The 18,263-nt window shown below is 33.8% G+C and overlaps 1 protein-coding gene across 2 annotated transcripts in view; it reads right to left on the reverse strand.

Moving 5' to 3' along the window:
• Positions 1-8,972, reverse strand: part of LOC132600829 (DNA-directed RNA polymerase III subunit 1) — a 30,994-nt gene extending 22,022 nt beyond the window's left edge. Inside the window, exons 1-10 of one of the 2 annotated variants that reach the window (XM_060314238.1) lie at positions 8,657-8,972; positions 8,248-8,377; positions 7,664-7,813; positions 5,858-6,035; positions 4,661-4,830; positions 4,291-4,403; positions 3,590-3,686; positions 498-713; positions 271-419; positions 48-189 (exon numbers count right to left, since the gene is read on the reverse strand). In XM_060314238.1, the coding sequence (XP_060170221.1) occupies positions 48-189; positions 271-419; positions 498-713; positions 3,590-3,686; positions 4,291-4,403; positions 4,661-4,830; positions 5,858-6,035; positions 7,664-7,813; positions 8,248-8,377; positions 8,657-8,727 (1,416 nt within the window). In that variant the 5' untranslated portion in view covers positions 8,728-8,972. Of the gene's footprint in view, positions 1-47; positions 190-270; positions 420-497; positions 714-3,589; positions 3,687-4,290; positions 4,404-4,660; positions 4,831-5,857; positions 6,036-7,663; positions 7,814-8,067; positions 8,108-8,247; positions 8,378-8,656 lie in introns of those variants that run through there. The other variant, XM_060314239.1, reaches the window with a different exon arrangement.
• Positions 8,973-18,263: the final 9,291 nt, after the last annotated feature.

An 18,263-nucleotide genomic window follows, 5' to 3' on the forward strand; every position in this document is an offset into this window, starting at 1 on the left:
GAGTCAGCAAAATATTCATTGACGCATTTTGATCAAATAATAGTCACCCGATGAGACATGATTGACATTCTATGCAGACTTGGCTGTCTGTTAAACAGGACTATATCTCCATCTTCTAGATGTCGATCAACAATATAACCAAATTTCAATTCATCAGCATGACGCTTTCTAGAAGAGAACATCAACGATCTGCATTATACAATTAAGACAGACTTTAGAAGATTTATGCATGCGATTTACAGGAAAGGTTGAAAAAAGCATAGTTCTTACATCTCAGTTCCATCGGGATGCCTGATAAACTTTGCACCAGGATACTTATTTGGTCCATTACGAACACATTGCCTCAACTTCTCTATATTGTGCTGTGAAACTCGCTCAGGATATGTTAAAATTCGAGCCATCAGTATTGGAATGGCAACCTGCATATATATTTGTGATTCTCCCTTCATAGTGAAATAAAATGATTAACATCGATCAAACACTAGTTCCATGCAGACCTCTGTAATTTTCAAATTTGGATCAGGAGATATAACAGTTCGGCCAGTATATTCCACGCGCTTTCCTGAGAGATTTCCACGGAATCGTCCCTGCTTTCCTTTAAGACGTTGAGTGAAACCACTCAATGGTTTAGGAGTTTGCATATGTAGTGGCACTCCACGAACATCACTGTTTATATACTGTGCAACTTCCATTTGCAGATTAACCCAGAGACTCTATATCAATATTGTAACATCGAGTAAGCTTAAAAAACAGATATGAAGTAGCATAAATAGACAGAAAATATCTGGTCCACATGCATCAGCAAATTGACAATAATCGATGCAGTATGCACAGGACATAAATTTCAAATAGCTCTGAGGTTTGGAAAAACCCTGCCTGTTACACACCTTGAGTGCAGCCTAAATAGAGGTTTGCTGACATATATCTCTCACAGGAAAAGCTCACACTAAACATCAGGTAACTATATCAAACCAATGTCAAAAAATTCAAGATCATTTTCTAATGTTTCACCAGGGAACACACAATTTAGTGGGATTGATACCTAGACTCTCCAGTGATGGCTGTAGTGTTCAATAAGACCATAAAGAGAAACAAGCACCTATTTCAAAAGAAGAAAAATGGATGGGGTAGTGCTAAGATTTACCAGTGCTAAGATTTACCAGAACTAACAGAACTGCCCGACAAATCAAGTAAAATCAATAATACAATAGTTAGATTTCAAAATCTTCCCTACACTATCCTAGCCATTTAATCTAGAAGAGAGAGTAATTTGCAATGCTGTGTCTGAAAATACCAAGATTTAACAACAGCACAAGTTTTTTTCCATTTCAACAGTTGAAAAACTATTTGATCAATAATTTACCTAACATAGGTACATTCTCAAAGAATTTACCTACCATAGGTTAAAAATCTACTGTAGAAGCTCTCTCCACATGTATATATGGATAAATTCTCCAATTCATATTAAGGAGGTAAGGAGGACAATTTGAATGGGAGAATGTAATCCTAGTATTAGTATTCACCATCGAGGAAAATTTTATCTGCCAAGCCAGATAGTACAAAAGGACTAACCCAAAGGTGCAAGAAGTGCACAATATATGAAAGTATTCCCATCAGTTGTAATGTGCATGCTATTGCATCCTGAATATCTTAAAGAACGTGTCTGACTTGGAAATAAAGTTATCAACTGGTTCTTTACTACCGTGGGCAAAAGCTGATGTTAGAAAATAAAATACAGCAACTACAACCTGATAACAAATTGACAGAAATGGCATGGTGAAAACTGAAAACGAGCTGACCAGAAGCAGAAATAGAAATTTGCAACCTGCAACTAACTACTGCAACTGTCGCTTGGATGCAATACAAGAATAAACTTGCCATTTTCTACGCTCTTGGTTTCTCAACAAGATTGCATCTTTTTCACTACCTTCCTCTACAACCCCATATCTTGAGATGATCTCCCAGTAACTCTACTACGAGTCACTAAGCAGAGGTCTTTTACTATTCTGATTGCGGCACACACCCCGCGGCAGCTGTACGTAGTTCAAACATAAACAATAATGCATGTTCCATCAACTTTTTTTTTGAAGAATGTGATGAATTGCTTCATCTAGTTTGCTAAAAAGGAACACTTAAATTATTTAGGTAGCTATGTAACACCCCCCCCCCCCAAAACATGTGGGTCTAACTCTTTCTCTTGGACCTTGACATGATGTGCTGCTAGTATATGACCCCACCAGGGGCGGATTTAGAGGGTGGCGTGTGTTCAGCCGAACACCCTCGGCCAAAAAATACATTGTATATATAGGGTAGATTTTCTGTGTTTACATACATATATTAACTTTTGAATACCCTGAACAAATGCAAAAGGTTAGCTCAACCGGTCCAGGGTGTTCAAAATTGTCTCTAGCTTCCTAGGTTCAATTCCAAGGGACAACATTATTTTTTATATTTAGCTTTTGTTGTTTTTTCCGAACCCCCTGAGTGAAAATCCTGGATCCGCCACTAGACCCCACGTATCGAGGGTGAAAAAACTAGTATGTCCAACCTAAAACCTCAAATCAATAGGTGAAGCAAACCCAAAACCTTTAAAAGCCCCATTTGGATGCCCTTATTTATCAGATATGAGGCTCTATATTACTCACACATAACTCGATTTTTGAGATTCACGAGTGGACTTGAATGTGGACCTACAAATGGGAGACGTGAATAATGTTAGAGCGCCATACACTAGGTGAGAGAATGTGCCATTGTCTTCATATGATTTTGGACAATTCTCACCTTATTAGTTAAATTCCGGGGTTGAATCACGCCCCAAGCTCCATTTTTCCCCTTGGTATATGTGCCAGGCCCATTAATGTTGGGCCCCATATTGTTTTATAAACACTTCAGATGTCCAATCCCGAGCATGCCCGGGGGAGGGGGTGTTAAGAGTGCTACACATTGGTGAAAAAATTCGTTGTTTGTCTTCTCATATGTGTCATGTACAATCTTCGTTGGATGAATTAGCTTTTGAGGTTGAATTAAACCCAATGTTAATTTTCTTCATGACCAACAAAGACTGGGTGAGATACCACATTAAAGACCTAACAATTTCACTGAAACCTTCATGCAGAGGGTCACTAGGTATGTTGTTGTTGTCTTCATGCAAAGGGTGAAGTGACACATGATCTTTATAGAACTTCATTCGGATGCTCGTATGTCTAATGCGGGATTTTATATTACTCAAAAACTTCAATAAGGAGTGTGACTAATTGAGATTCCTGTTAAAACTCCAAACTATACTTGTTGCAAGAAAAAGCAATCACACATAGCCGCCCACAATGATGGAACGGGAGTTATAATACTATTAAGCTTCTCAACATCACTTTAAAAAAAAAAAAAAAAAAAAACTCCTTAATACATCTCATCAAGTACACAATTCGACTATAACGTAACAGCAATGCAGCACATATTGAATATAAAATCCAGGAGAAACATGTTAAATATTCGATCTCATTAACAACCAAAAAAAAAATTACAAAAAGGTGATGATTGAGAACACTGAATCATTGACTTTCATAAAGAGCAGGGAGTCGATCAAAAATACCAGACTCTTATTGTTGTTGGTATCAGACATCTCTTGACGAAGACTGGCATTTGTTTGAATAATGAGCTTAAGCCTCTCTGAGATGTCATTCTCATTGCTGCAACAGGCAACTAAACAACTTCAGGGATTTATCAAAAGTATTTGAATCTTAACATGCTAGGTAATAACACTTTAAAGGGACAAAGCAAGGCTTCAAGTAGTAATTGATCATCTATCAGAACATCAACATGTCAATCATGTGAAGCTACAAAAGAAGAATATTGGCCATAATCGGGTTTGAATTTTCATAGAATAAAAATTAAAACTGAAAATTGTTAATCAATATCACAATGCAATAAAACTATGTGAATTGTCAAATTCGAATTTTTAGCCTATGTTTGGTCAACGATGTAACAATTTGTCACCAAATATGAAACCATATCCTGATTCCAGCCAAATATCCTTCAACACTAAATGGTTGTTTGTCATGCTCTTGTATCTAGGGCAAACACAAGATCACCAACAACCTACACCTCAAAAAGTCCACATCCCAAAACAAGTAGCACAACTACCTATGGACCAAAATTGACAGAAAAAACAAAACTTGAAAATAACTAAAATACTTTCAAGTGTGAAAAAACATGTGCAATAAAATATCTTCTATTGTCAACAAACATTCTAGATCAATGTAAAAGTGGGAAGACAAAGAAGCTGCATATGACCTCTGTGTTCCACCATCCACAAATACTGAAGGGCGAATAGCTATTGGTGGCACCGGAATACTTGTAACAAGGAGTTTTTCTGGTCTATCACTAAGGTAGAGTAACTCACAATCCTGCATGCACAACCATGAGAGAACAAAGGTAGAAAAGATTATAAGAAAATAGGACTTCTTTATAGAGCAATTTTCGCATAGATCAGTTTGCTTACAATCTCTGTAATTATGGCTTCACAACCCCCTTTTGGATTTAATACAAAATGTTACCTTCTCAAAAAAAAAAAAAAAGTAGGACTAGACAACCAAGTGAATTACTTTAGAAGAATAATGAAAGAGTGTAGAAGAAGTACAAATTAACACATATCAAACAATACCTCATCGGACATATTCTTAAAAAGGGAGTAAACTGCTTTTGGGTCAATTTCTGGAGGCACACTGACAGATGACCTGAGCTCTTTCTTGTGAGAGAGAGCTACATTAATCTCATCCAAGAAACGATTTCCTCGTTCATGTATGATTGTTAACTGGCCCTTTTTCACCACACCTATGATTAACAAAAATAAAAGAATAAGACAAATAGTGAGATCGCGAGGGTACTGTCACCATGCAAAGACCATAGAGCAACGCAGCGTCCCCTAATATCTAATCAAAGTCTCAAATTAATCGTTTGAAATTGTTGAAGACATAATTAAGCAAAAGGAAATACATTCATAGCCTCAAATATTAGATGTATTAGATGTATATTTTTTGGTAGCTTTTTGGTGCAAACTAATTATTGTACATAATATAGATGCAATGCTAGAAAAAATAGAAGATTGCACAATTTTGTAACTACGCCTGTTGCAATGGCTTAGTGCACGTATTTATAAAATCTCTTAGTGCATATCAAAATAATATAATTGCACTCTTTCTAACAGATTAAGCATTTAGATGAGATGGTGGCATACTTCAACATGGTAGCAGAGCAGATAGAGGTCCTGAGTTCAAGTCTTACTGCTTCCCATTATTTTAAAAAAATTAACGTGTTTGGCGTATGAAAAAAGAATCAGGCCCTCACGTGAGAGGGCGTCTAGAGATATAGTTAAGTAAATAAAAGTGTGTTCTGACTAACAACTTAAGCTTTTTGTGAGATGGTTACACGGTTTAACAAACGTTATATATACTTTGATATATTTTTAAAGGTAAATAATTTTATTAATAATGGGAAAATCTCTCATACACAATCTCTTTACTTCTTAGTATTATTTTGTGTTTATACAGAAATGTTAAGATAGATTGTGGTCATCTGACTGATCTTTAAAAAGTTGTAATAAAAGTACATCACAATAATATTAACCAAATTTTTTCATATTTACGAGTTCAAATAATATCCGATCATTTTGAATTCTGCATTGGGTTATAGATACAACAAGTTTCATAAAATATTTTCAAATTAATGCTCTTTATAATCACGTGAAATACATGTGGAATGCAAATGGATAATGACTAGTCAATAGAAATGTAGATGGAATCTAGATTGAACGAAGGACTAGTTTTAGACAAAATGATGGAGATGGAGAAGAGTATCAAACCATTCATGTATCCGCATTTGGAACATGTGACAGTTTTCTGGCTATTTGTCATGGCATTACACCTATCCACAACCTTTTTTTGGAGTTCACTCTTCTTCAAAAACTCAGTTCTTGGATTTCTCATCTTCTTCAAATAGTCCCGACGGTCCTTGTCATTTAGAAGTATCGAGGAGCAGCACTGATCAAGAAAGCAGTTGCACAAGGAAAAAAATTAAAGCACTACAAGCAAAGTGGATACCAAGCTCTTAAGCAAGGCAAGTGTAAGGGAAAAGAGCCAAAAGAAAATAAAACTCTAATAAGGCATCATAAACTTCACTAATATTAGTTGACTATCACCAAACCATCATTACACAGGAAACAAGGTGAAATTATCAGACTCAAATAAATTATTGTCCTGACGTGGAATCTTACCAATTGGCTTTTGAAGCTTGTTAAGATTGTTCAATTTCTACATACTTAATCAGTGTTCATATTTATTTTTATTACTGACCTGTGCTATATCTCAATCTGAGCTAACTTTTGGAGTGACAACTCTCCACCAGAAGATACTAATTTTACCATCAGCAGATGAAATCCGTTGCAGTCATAATACAGGCCATTTCGTGTTTGCACACGTAGAGAACACGTTTTAAACCTTAACCATCATCGATCCACCTTAACCAGCACCAGGCATCCTTTACCTTCCCCCCAAATTAATTCACCTTAAACCTCTTCTTATACACCAACCCATGTTTTCTTATCTTTTTCCTGTATTGATGGGACATAGCAGTGTTTACGACAACTGCAATTATCTGAAATATTTATGTCATATTAATTGGAAAGGCAGTCTAATTCTAATAAATTGGAAGGGGAGCTTGGCGTAACTGGTAAAGTTGCTGCCATGTGACCAGGAGGTCACGGGTTCGAGCCGTGGAAACAGCCTCTTGCAGAAATGCAAGATAAGGCTGCGTACAATAGACCCTTGTGGTCCGGCCCTTCCCCGGACCCCGCGCATAGCGGGAGCTTAGTGCACCGGGCTGCCCTTTAGACCTACCACTTTGTCTATTCTAAACTGAATATTTTGCTTGTAATTTGGCAATTTGCACAAGTATTGCATCATTTTTAATTTTATTTTTGAGAATGGTAACAGTACAAGGATTACATCAATTATCTAGAGTGTCAATCCATATATCTCGAGGATAATAGGGAAGTAGGTGTTTTTTCTCATTATGCTATTTTATGTCTCTAAAAAACTTTTTATACTTCTAAAACTATAATTTAGAATAAAACTATCACAAAACTTAATCACTTAACAACTTAAAATTAAAGTTATAAATGACTCTCTTTCAACCAAAGTAACTTCTAATAATTTGGGTACTATTTTTCCTCACTACTACGAATATGATGTGGAAGAAAAATTAAATTTGCAGCCACTGTACCAGTCAAATTGCTTTCTTGAAAAGTTGATATACCAGAAAAGATTAAGAGCCCGTTTGTCTTAGCTTATAAGCTGTTTTCAGCTTTTTTGAGTGTTTGGCTGGCCAGCTTATAAGCCATTTTGTGCTTAAAATAAGCCCAAAAAAATAAGTTGGCCCCTTTGGCTTAGCTTAAAAAAAGCAGCTTATAAGCTGAAAACAACTTATAAGCCAAAAAAAATAGGTTGGGCTACGCCAACTTTTTTTTTTTTGGGGCTTATAAGCTGCTTTTTTTAAGCCCATCCAAATAGGCTCGGACTGAAAACTACAAATAGCTTTTTCAATCGTTAAACCACAAATAGCACATTGTTGTATATAAGATTAAAAAAGTAAAGTTCAAACAAGATATCACCTTGCAAATGCACTTCAAGATGTGCACCACAGCGCCTAAATATCCAACATTATAAACTGGTAGAGCAAGAACGAAGTACCCGTAATGACCTGGACACTCTCTAAAGTTACCATGACATGTTTCACAACATCCATTCTTGTTTGGAGGCCCCTGAAATCCAAAACTTCCTATAATCAAGATATGGAAATCAGCATCAAAGACAGAAAAAAAAGTAATTGGTCGAAAGAAAATATATAAAGACATCTCTCAGCATTTCTGAAATTATTGGTCTCCGAAAGGGTTGCATATGCTATCCTCCAAAATCAAATAGACATGTTATATCTCAGCACATTTGTCCTATTTTGAGATATTTCCCCCTTTTTCACCCTGCACTGCAAACAAAAACCTATTTCCGCAAGTTTTACCAATTGTAAGAATCCATCGACAATGATGACACCAAAGTTCCTGTAGAATGTAAGAATCCTATATGTATAAAAATCTAAAAATTGGTACCCAAATCTTCAAAGTTGAATCAAAATATAGAACTAGTCCATGAAATCAGCTGGTTTTCGAGTGGACAAGTGAATTAGAGTTTAAAGGGTTACCATTCGGGGGTCTAACAAGCCATTTGGAATAGGCTTTTTAGTAGATTCATAATAAACCCCTTTGTACACTTCAACTTCAGCTTGTTTCAAAACTTCAGCCTCTGAGAACAGAGAAAATTGAATGCTTTTTCTGTTCCAACAATAAACAAAAAGCAATCAAAATTAATTGATGAAAAACATTAACCAAACATTCAAAAACCAGAAGACAAAAGTTCTATTAGTAAAAAAAAAAAACAACATATGAATGAATGCTAGTATGTGACAAAGTACATAACTAAATAAAAGATTATCTGTTTTACACTATCCCTCTCCAACAAAAAACAAATCTTTTTATCAATAATAATGGATAAAACATTAACCATAAGACTCAAAAACCAGAAAACAAAATAAAGAAAATTAAGCAACTTACATCTTTCTAGGACCAACATCTTCAATGTAGGGCTGTTTAGTAACTTGTATTGTCTCTTGTGTTCTCCTCATCTTTTCAAGAAAACTGAAATCAAGAAACCCCAAAGACCAGTTTTTTGTACTGAATCAAGAAACCCAAAACAACTGTTTTTTTTTTTTTTTTTGTAGTGTGGGGTTTAAGGAGGGGTTTATGGGGCTCTAGTGACGAGCTTAAATATGGAGTGTAGACAAACCCTAAGTCCCTCGTATATGTTACTATCGAAGGCGGCGATAGCAAATACTTTTGTAGATTAGTTGGTCTTTGCGGTTTAGATTTTAGCCATATATGTAAGCTTCTTGGGTTCGACTCCTGGTAGTAACGGTTCAGCCACTTCTTTTTTGTTTTTTTGTTTTTGGGGGGTTGAACTCTTAGCTAGCGTTTGGCCATAGATCCCCAAAAAAATTGAAAAACTTGATTGGAGTGCAGTTTTGAAAATGTGTTTGGCTGTAGTTTTTCATAATATATTTCACTTGTTATTTTGTAAAAGCATGAAACATTACTTATCCCCATAAATTCTACTCCCTCCGCCCTCCGGATAAAAAAAAAAAAAAGTGTTCACTTAGCCCTTTTTTTTATTCAAAAAAAGTATCCACTTATTAAATCAAGAAAGAATTAACCTTAATTTTTCAGATTTGCCCCTACTAAGTGTTATATGATCAAATCTCAATGCCTATTTAATTACGGGTAGTTTAGTCAAATTACCTATTTTTGTCTAGGAGTTAGTATTTTCTTAAGAGGTGTGCAAATAGCTAAGTAGACTCTTTTTAGATCCGGAGGGGGTAAAAACTATCAAGGCTACCCAACCATACCAAACATACATACCTGTTAATCTCAAATTATGCAGAACATGGTTTTTAATAACAATTGCTAATAACACACTTACTAGCTACTACAATTCAAATTACAATACAAAGATCCATCCGTTCAAGAAAAAAAGGGTAGTAACTAGTTTAGCTCGTTCATTTTATAGAAGAAACTGCTTTAATTGTGAAAATATGAAAGATATAGCTTTAATGGAGGAACATGGTAGATAGAATTAGTTGGGTCAGAAATAGCAGAGATTTTTTTTATAAAATATAAAAATTTGGGACAGTTTTTAAAAGTTTTAAAAAGGCCAAAATATAGATCTTGACCCAAAAATAGGTTTGATCCAGAATTTGAGATTTGAAGATTTATCTTCAAAACTGTCAAAATTTTATGTCCAAACATAGATATGTTTCAAATCTTCTAAATATGCTCCAAAATCAGAGCTTAATACTTATGTTTAATATCAGGGCAACATTTTAATGGTTCAAAACGGACCCTAGACACCTGTCTCTCTCTTTAAATCAATTACTATAAGAACGGATAAATTAATCTATTTATCTATCACGAAAGGCCTTAGAGATGTTTATTCAACTTTTTGCCCTTCATTTAAATACTCCATAATAGACAAAATAGTCATTTAATAATTTTTCTAATATTTAGGACTTTAAAATCTAACTAAATGTTGGTTATTAAATCCTTCCTTATTTAAACTAGGTAGGAAATTCTAATATCTAGGAATTTAAAACCAACTAAATTTCTACCTTATATAATTATATTCCCTAATATTTTAACTATTAAATTAATTAAAATTGTATTTGAAATTATTTAGGTTTAGGAGTCTTTCGGTTTTTAATCAAACTAGCTTCAGTGTACTCGCTTTGCGCGTGAACAAATCGTGTACCTCATTTGACAGCAAACACTACTTGAAAAAAAAAAAATATATATGTTCTTCATGGCTTTTGAACCTTTTTTTAGAAAGCAGCTGGGAAAGAATAACTTGAAGATTATTGATAACCTATAACAAAGCAACACCACATGAGATTAAGTTAACGTAAAAAAAAACAGTGAGTTGGGGTAAAAAAACTGAGAACAAAAAGAGAAACACGAAACTTATCCAAAATAGTACAAATAGTAAAAAATTTGTTGTGCGCTTACACAACATATGTAGCCATCGAGTTCTATAAATGTGCAAAGAGGTTTTACGAATTTGTTTCCAACATGAACCTAATTTCCCTGATAATGAGTTGAAAGGAGTCCTTAATTAACTCAATTTCCTATGAAAATATAAGTCAAATGTTTTTAGTTTTAGAATTCTTTCAGAACTGTAATTACTACGTTAACAGAAACCTAAAAGGAGTATTATGAAATTCATGTCCTAAATGAAGATGAATTTGATCTTTTACCTAAATCTAACAGAGTCCTTAGTCTGTTCCTTTTTAAATTAAAACCTTTTAAAAGTAAGTCTGATTTGATTCAAAAGCAAAAATGTATTTTTTTTCCTCTAGCGAAAGTGATATAATTGTCTTTCAATATCACGTTTTACAGCAGTGAATTAATCAATGAAATTATAACATAGCAATAGTTAAGACTTTTACCTGTCAAATTCCAAAATATAAATATTTACCTACAATATTTAGAGATTATTAGATGGTTGAAATTGTTATTATTTTCCTTTTACAAAACACAACTTTCACCTAAAAATCTTCCTTGGTTTCTCTTTTTTATTTCTACGAAGACAATCATATTATACCTAACTAAATGGTTTTTATTCTATGACCAATATAAATCTATAATTAGGAATAAAGAATCGGAAAAGTGCCCAGATTTAGCTATTTAATATGAATCTTTTAAATTTCAAAGAAACAATAAAAATTCCATGACAATTTTAAATTTATGATTTTGTACATAAACATCAAAGAAATAATTAAGATTTAACGAACAAAAAGAACTATTCGACCTAAGTTTTAGGTTGATTTCTCCGGCACATAGCAGTTGACCGCCACTAGTCCAGAGGCGGATGCAGACCACCAGGTTCATGTGAATCAAGTACATTTGACATGGAACATAAACTTATGTGTAGAAATCTAAAAAAAAATAAAAAAAATACAACAAATAGTAGATATGAGCAAGAATACAATGAATTCAATGCTACAAATCTTAGAGGCTGAACCCATAAATTGAATTTAAATCCCGAATTCATTGGCAAATGGCAACATTGCTTGTTTCTTCACATCTTGTTGATCAAAAGATTTCAACTGAAAGAAAAATACAAAAAATTATCAAAAGAGGAGAAAACATTTTCAATTGTTGATTTTTAGTTATGCACTTATATGATTAGAGCAATTGATATGGACAAATCATCTTGCACTGACTTCATAGGGGCAATTCGCAGAATTGCCCTTTTTTTGGGGTGGTATTTAAATTTTGCCCCTCATATTTGTGGTCTTTAATTTTGCCTTTCGGTTAAAACCCATAGGTTCCGGGTTCGAACTCCCGCTCAGTCAAAAATTTTAAAAAATTTGCAAAGCAGAGTTTAAATTTCGCTATGCCCCCTCCGGCAGACTTTTAGTCATGTTTAACTAAAAGTCTACCGGAGGGGGCAGACTTTGCCTTGAAGCATATATACGTGTTTTTTTTTTAACTTTTCAAGGTAACTTTTAGTAATGCCTTAACTAAAAGTGTGCCCCATAAAACATAACTAAAAGTATGCCCCATAAGGCGTAAGTTTTCCTTAAGGCATAACTAAAAGTTTGTCTTATAAGACAAAGTTTAAATTTTGCTATGCTCCCTTCGGCAGACTTTTAGTTGTGTTTAACTAGAAGTCTGCCGGAGGGACCAGACTTTTAGTTGTGTTTAACTAGAAGTCTGCCGGAGGGGCCAGACTTTTAGTTGTGTTTAACTAGAAGTCTGCCGGGGGTGGCAGGCTTTTCGTTGTGTTTAACTAAAAGTCTGCCGGAGGGGGCAGACTTTTAGTTGAACACAACTAAAAGTCTGCCCCCTCCGGCAGACTTTGCCTTGAAGCATATATATATATATATATATATATACTTTTCAAGGTAAACTTTTAGTTATGCCTTAACTAAAAAGTGTGCCCCAAAGACATAACTAAAAGTATGCCCATAAGGCGGAACTTTTCCTTAAGGCATAACTTAAACTTTGCCTTATAAGGCAAAGTCTATGCCTTAAGAAAAGTTCTTGCCTTATGGGGCATAATTTTGTTATGTCTTAACTAAAATTCTGCCCCATAAGGCATAACTAAACTATGTCTTAGGAAAAATTCTGCCTTATGGGGCAGACTTTTAGTTATGCCGGATCCGGCATAACTTTAGCTTTTCCTTAAAGATTCTATGCTGGATCCGGCATACACTCCCCAGTCCTGCCTTGCGAAATTATTTTTTTATTTTATGCCTGAGCGGGGGTTCGAACCCAGAACTTCATGTATTCGCCCACCTTTCCAAGCAAAGGGCAAAACTTAAAGACCACAAATATGAGGGGCAAAATTTAAAGACCACAAATTTGAAGGGCAAAATTTAAAAACCACCCCAAAAGAAGGGCAATCCGCGCAAAAAAATGACTTCATAGAGTTCTAAAAGTCACAAACAAACTGTGACTTCTACGATAAACTACAACATGTCAACACAAGTTCTCAGAATATTAATATTGAGCGATTACAATGTACACAAATATTAAGATATCCTGGACATTCTACAATTGTGAGTTAATCAATAAAACATAATCTTCAACTTCACATACTTCATAATCTTAAAAGCCATTAACTAAAAGAAATAAAGAAAGGAAGCCAAAAGGAGGATATATTATACCTTGAAAGCACCAAAAACATGATTTCCTGTGGTAGTTCTTATGAGGCCAACATCCAAGAGAGCACGGGGAATTTATTGACCTGTAACACTGTGTTAATTAAAGTTAGATATAAAAAGAATGTAGCTCAATAATGAGAGTTTATTTACGTCTATAGCTTAAATTGAAAAGGATTTCCAAGTTTTACTTAAATAGAATTGCAGTTTAATAATGAGATGTTTATTTATTACATAGTTTAAATAAAAAAGGAAACGGGGAAAATTATCAAAAATAACGGCAGATTTTTATTTGAAAGGAAATACATATTATTAGTTTTTATATATGTATATTAATTTGAAGAAAATAGTAAATGACAATTTTGTCTATTGCAGAGTCTTTTAATAAAGGATAAAAAGTTCAATCAACATTTCTAAGGCCCTTCGTGCTTTTAATATAATATAGATTAATCATCATAATGTATGATGCAGACAAGTATATAATAAGTAGGGGTGGGCGTTCGGTATCGCAAGATGATGACAAACAGTTGTGATCTTATTCAACTGTACTCATATTGTAAAAGTTCAGTTAAACTGAAATACCGAAAAATTGGAGCTCCATAACCGAACACCTAACCGAACATTGAATTTTTAGAAGAAAAAAAGAACTGTAACCGAACCGAAAACCGAAATCGAAGAACCGAAATTTTGATTTTCGATATTTTTTTCCAGCCCTATATAATATACCCCTTTCTTCAACGATAAAGATTCATTACTTGTGTATTGTACACTCAAACTACAATGGTCTTGTTTTCTATGATTAATTGACTTCATATTTTTATGTATTTCAAGAATGGATCGAGTTTGTAGTTTTGTACTTTATAATATATTTATAATTATTTGACTGTGTTTTTCTTTTTTGCAGATTGAAGCTATTATTTGTTGTTTTCATAAGAAAGTTTGAGTTCAACCTGTTTGAGATATTTCTTGTAAATCTAAGGCTATTCATTTATTTGTAGAAGTATAGAAGTGTAATTGATGTTGTTTTCATTCGTTGGATACTACTAATGATTTCTTCATGTTATGATATGATCAATCTGTAGGAAAAAAATTTATCTACTATATATATATTTTGTTCTATATATAATATTTTATAATTGTGATGTCTGGATCAGTTGCATGCATCTTGACTTTATCGAGTAAATACGATCTCTCACTAACACGTAATTCTCAAACAAAAAGAAAAAGATTTAATTAATTATATAAAACACTATCACAAAAATATTTGAGAGTCGGTGATTGAGAAATCTTATTCTTTGGTGGTTGCGTCTTCAAGTCGTGTTAAATTTATAGCTAAAAGGGAACCATAAGCTAGAATAAAAAAGTGGCAACGAGGAAAGTAAAAGAATGAAAGAAATTCAATTGTTATGTTGAATATGATTAAGATATTGTAGGAAGAACAACACCCTCGATCTTCAAAAAGGCAACAATTAACTATCTAAGTGTCACGTCCCAAAATATCCCCTCGACGTGATTGGCACCCAGCACACACCACTGGTCAGGCGAACCACATTTTCATATCTTAACTATAATTTTGCAACATTAACCAAATTAAATAAACACTCAAATAATATAATAATTAATTACGGATACTTAGTAAAATATTAACCAAATACTCTTGCCCAAATCCCACACTAGACCATGGAGCATCTAAGAGAATTACAAAAGACTCGGGTTTGTAAATCCCAAAAGAAAAAAAAAATATTAATAAATAAATGATAAAGACATTTTCGGTAGCCTCCACGAACAAAGCGGCGGCTCACCTCAACCAATAGATTAACTCTAGCAAACTCGTGAGCTACTAGCTTCGTCGTCACCGATAGTATCTGCATGGACATGCAGGTAATGAGTGAGCTATATGTAAATATAACCCAGTAAGATCCTCGACCCGCCACTCTAAATACCCCTGGAATAAGTGTTAGAAAATACAAACACACAACAAGCACTTTATATTATGCACAAGAATTATATCGTAATATAATTTCCGACAAGGTCCAAACAATCATTTATCAAGAATAGTATATATCTCAACACAATTTACACTAAGGACCTGTAATAACAGCAGTTAAAGAATTTATCAACACCACGAATCCACAACAACATACACAATGTGTCAAATATATCAAGAAGTATACACCACGAATCCACAACAACATACACAATGTGTCAAATATATTAAGAAGCATACACAATGCTCGAGAAGCATACACAGTGCCTCGATAAAATCAAGAAGCATACACAATGCTAAGGGGAGCATACATAATGCCCAGTAAAATTAAGAAGCATACACAATGTCAAAGGGAAGCATACACAACGCCCCAATCTCATGGCTCACAACCGTATCACATTACGAAACAATTTATAAAGAGAGTTTTAGAGTATTTGAAAATAAAGTATATGCGGCTGGCCTGAAGGACCACCGATTCTGCCAAGCACACGCTTGTCCCAACACATGGACCAGGCAGAGAAAATATATTTTTAAAACGGGTTTTGAAAAGCAAGTACCCAAAGCTTAAAGTCTCACTTACCTCAAATTCACAATTCAAGCCCACTTCCCAATAAATCAAAACTGCGTTCTCGAGTCTCCGGATTGCCTCAAACTACACAAAAACGAATTTAGAATGGTCAAAACCCTTAGTGTAAACCACTTCTATATTTTTAGAGGCTTAAACGGTTAAAGTCAAATTTTAAAGGACGAAAACGCCCTCTGGTCAATGTGTTCAAAACCCGACAAGACATACATTTTCGGGAAGGCCTTAACAAGAGGATTCCAACGATATATAGAAGTCTAAAATCCGACACTATTTGCCCTTTCAAATCAATGATTTTGATTGAATAACCCTAGAGCTAAACTTTCTCAATTCTTTAAAATATTCCATGTTTTCACCATAAAGATTCACTCATAATTATGTAATAAACTTAAATAAAAGATTAGAGTCATTACCTTTATGATTTGGGTGAAAAATCCCTATTTTTCTCCTCTTCTCCTTTTTTTTTTCCTTCCCTCCATTGCGTTTCCTTTTCCTGTGTGCGTTCTGCTTCTATTTGTTTTTGTTGCTCCTCACGTCACGTGGCTTAGAAGCTATCATATCTCTTTTTTTTTTCCTTTTCCCTTTTGGGCTTGGCCCACAAAAATTTTTCTTTACTATTTTCTTTTTAATTCCTTTTAGCTAAAATTATCAAATAAATTCTTATTTAAAAATTGGGTTATTACACTAAATAAATTTTTCCTTTTTGATATTTGGTTATATTTGTACGTTCGTCCTCCTTTCTCCTTGATCATTGGCATTACTATAAAAAGTTGAACTTAAAACTATTTATAACGAAATATCATTTCCCTTTTTTTGTCATTTAAAAATATATCTCACATTAGTTAGAAATAGAATTGTAATTTAATTACTTTTCTAATATTAAAAATTTACAAATTAACTAAAATTTTGATTATTTTAAACCAACTTTCCTTAGTTGAACTATGTAGAAACTCCTATTATTTGGGAATTTAAAATCAATTAAAATTTTACTTATATAAATCTCCTCCTTGTTTTAATTGTGTAAACTAATTAGTAATAATAGAAGATATATACATATAATTAAGTCGTATATGAAATCTGTTATGTTTTATATGGTGTCTTTGGACCTATATCAACAAAATCATACTCCAAATTATGTATTATGTTTCTTTCGTAAATTTAGATTAGTTCTCCACACCAATAACAATTATTATTTTTATTTGACGATAGTATATTTCGAGAATCTTTCTTAGAGAGTCCTTTCGCGTACTTTTTTCACCTCTTAAATATTTGGACTTTTGATTTTATTTGCCTCTAATTTGTAGTGCATCCTAATTTAGTAGAGCTTTTAGTTGATAAGTATTATTGTGATGTGATGTGCATCTTCTAAAACTGAACTCAATTGAGGAAAAAGGGGACATAGAACAAACGAATGTAGAGTAAAAAAGAAAAAGAAAAATAAGATTAACATGTTGAATTTAGAAGAAGATATTAAAAATAAATATCTTCTGTAGTAGATGAAAATGATTGTAGTGAAGAATATTCCTCCCCAGATCAAGAAATTAGTGAAGAGGAACAGATAAATATAGCATACGAATCAGAAAATAGTAGTAATGAAAGCAGTAATAATGATTGTGACTGTAAAGGAGAAATATGTACATGTGAAGTAGGATCCATTAATGTAATAACTAGAGAAAATAAGGAATTTTTCTTAGAAATAATAGATCAAATTGATGATGAAGACATTAAAAGAGAATGCTTATTAAAGTAAAAAGATATTGTCTTGCAGGAACAATCCACTACAAAAGTAGAGCCATTTAGTATGAAACAAATATTAAAATTTTGAAGCCAAAAAAATCAGAAGTAACTATACAAGACCTAAAAGGTGAGATAAAAATTTTGAAGTAGGAAATAAGGCAAATAAAACAAAAAGTCAATGGCCTAGAACTAGAGTCCCTAGACACTAAATTAGTGAAAGAAAGTAAAGAATGTAGATGCTTCGAACTTAAATGATACAGATGAAGAACTGGGAATAAGTGGAAATAAACACTATCTCTATAATAGTGTCACGCGCCGAACCATGATCTGGGCGTAACACGGCACTCGGTGTCTGACTGCCTGTGACCTAGTGAACCAACAGGCTGGCTGGATCAACATGTGGTATAACTGTAAGTTGAATATAATCACACGACATGCTGATCTACTAAAGAGTCTGACTGAAATATCATAATGCGGAAAGTACTGAAAAGTCTGCAAGTAGAAACGAGTAGCCGACAAGGCTAACACATAAAAGCTTGCTACATCTGACTGACTGGACTAGAGTCTACCAAGCCTCTAAAGAGTACTAAACTGCTAACAGTTTACGGGGACAATGCCTCCGGCATACCTCATTGACTG

The sequence above is a fragment of the Lycium barbarum genome, chromosome 6, assembly GCF_019175385.1.
Source record: "Lycium barbarum isolate Lr01 chromosome 6, ASM1917538v2, whole genome shotgun sequence".
Taxonomy (NCBI): Eukaryota; Viridiplantae; Streptophyta; class Magnoliopsida; order Solanales; family Solanaceae; genus Lycium; species Lycium barbarum.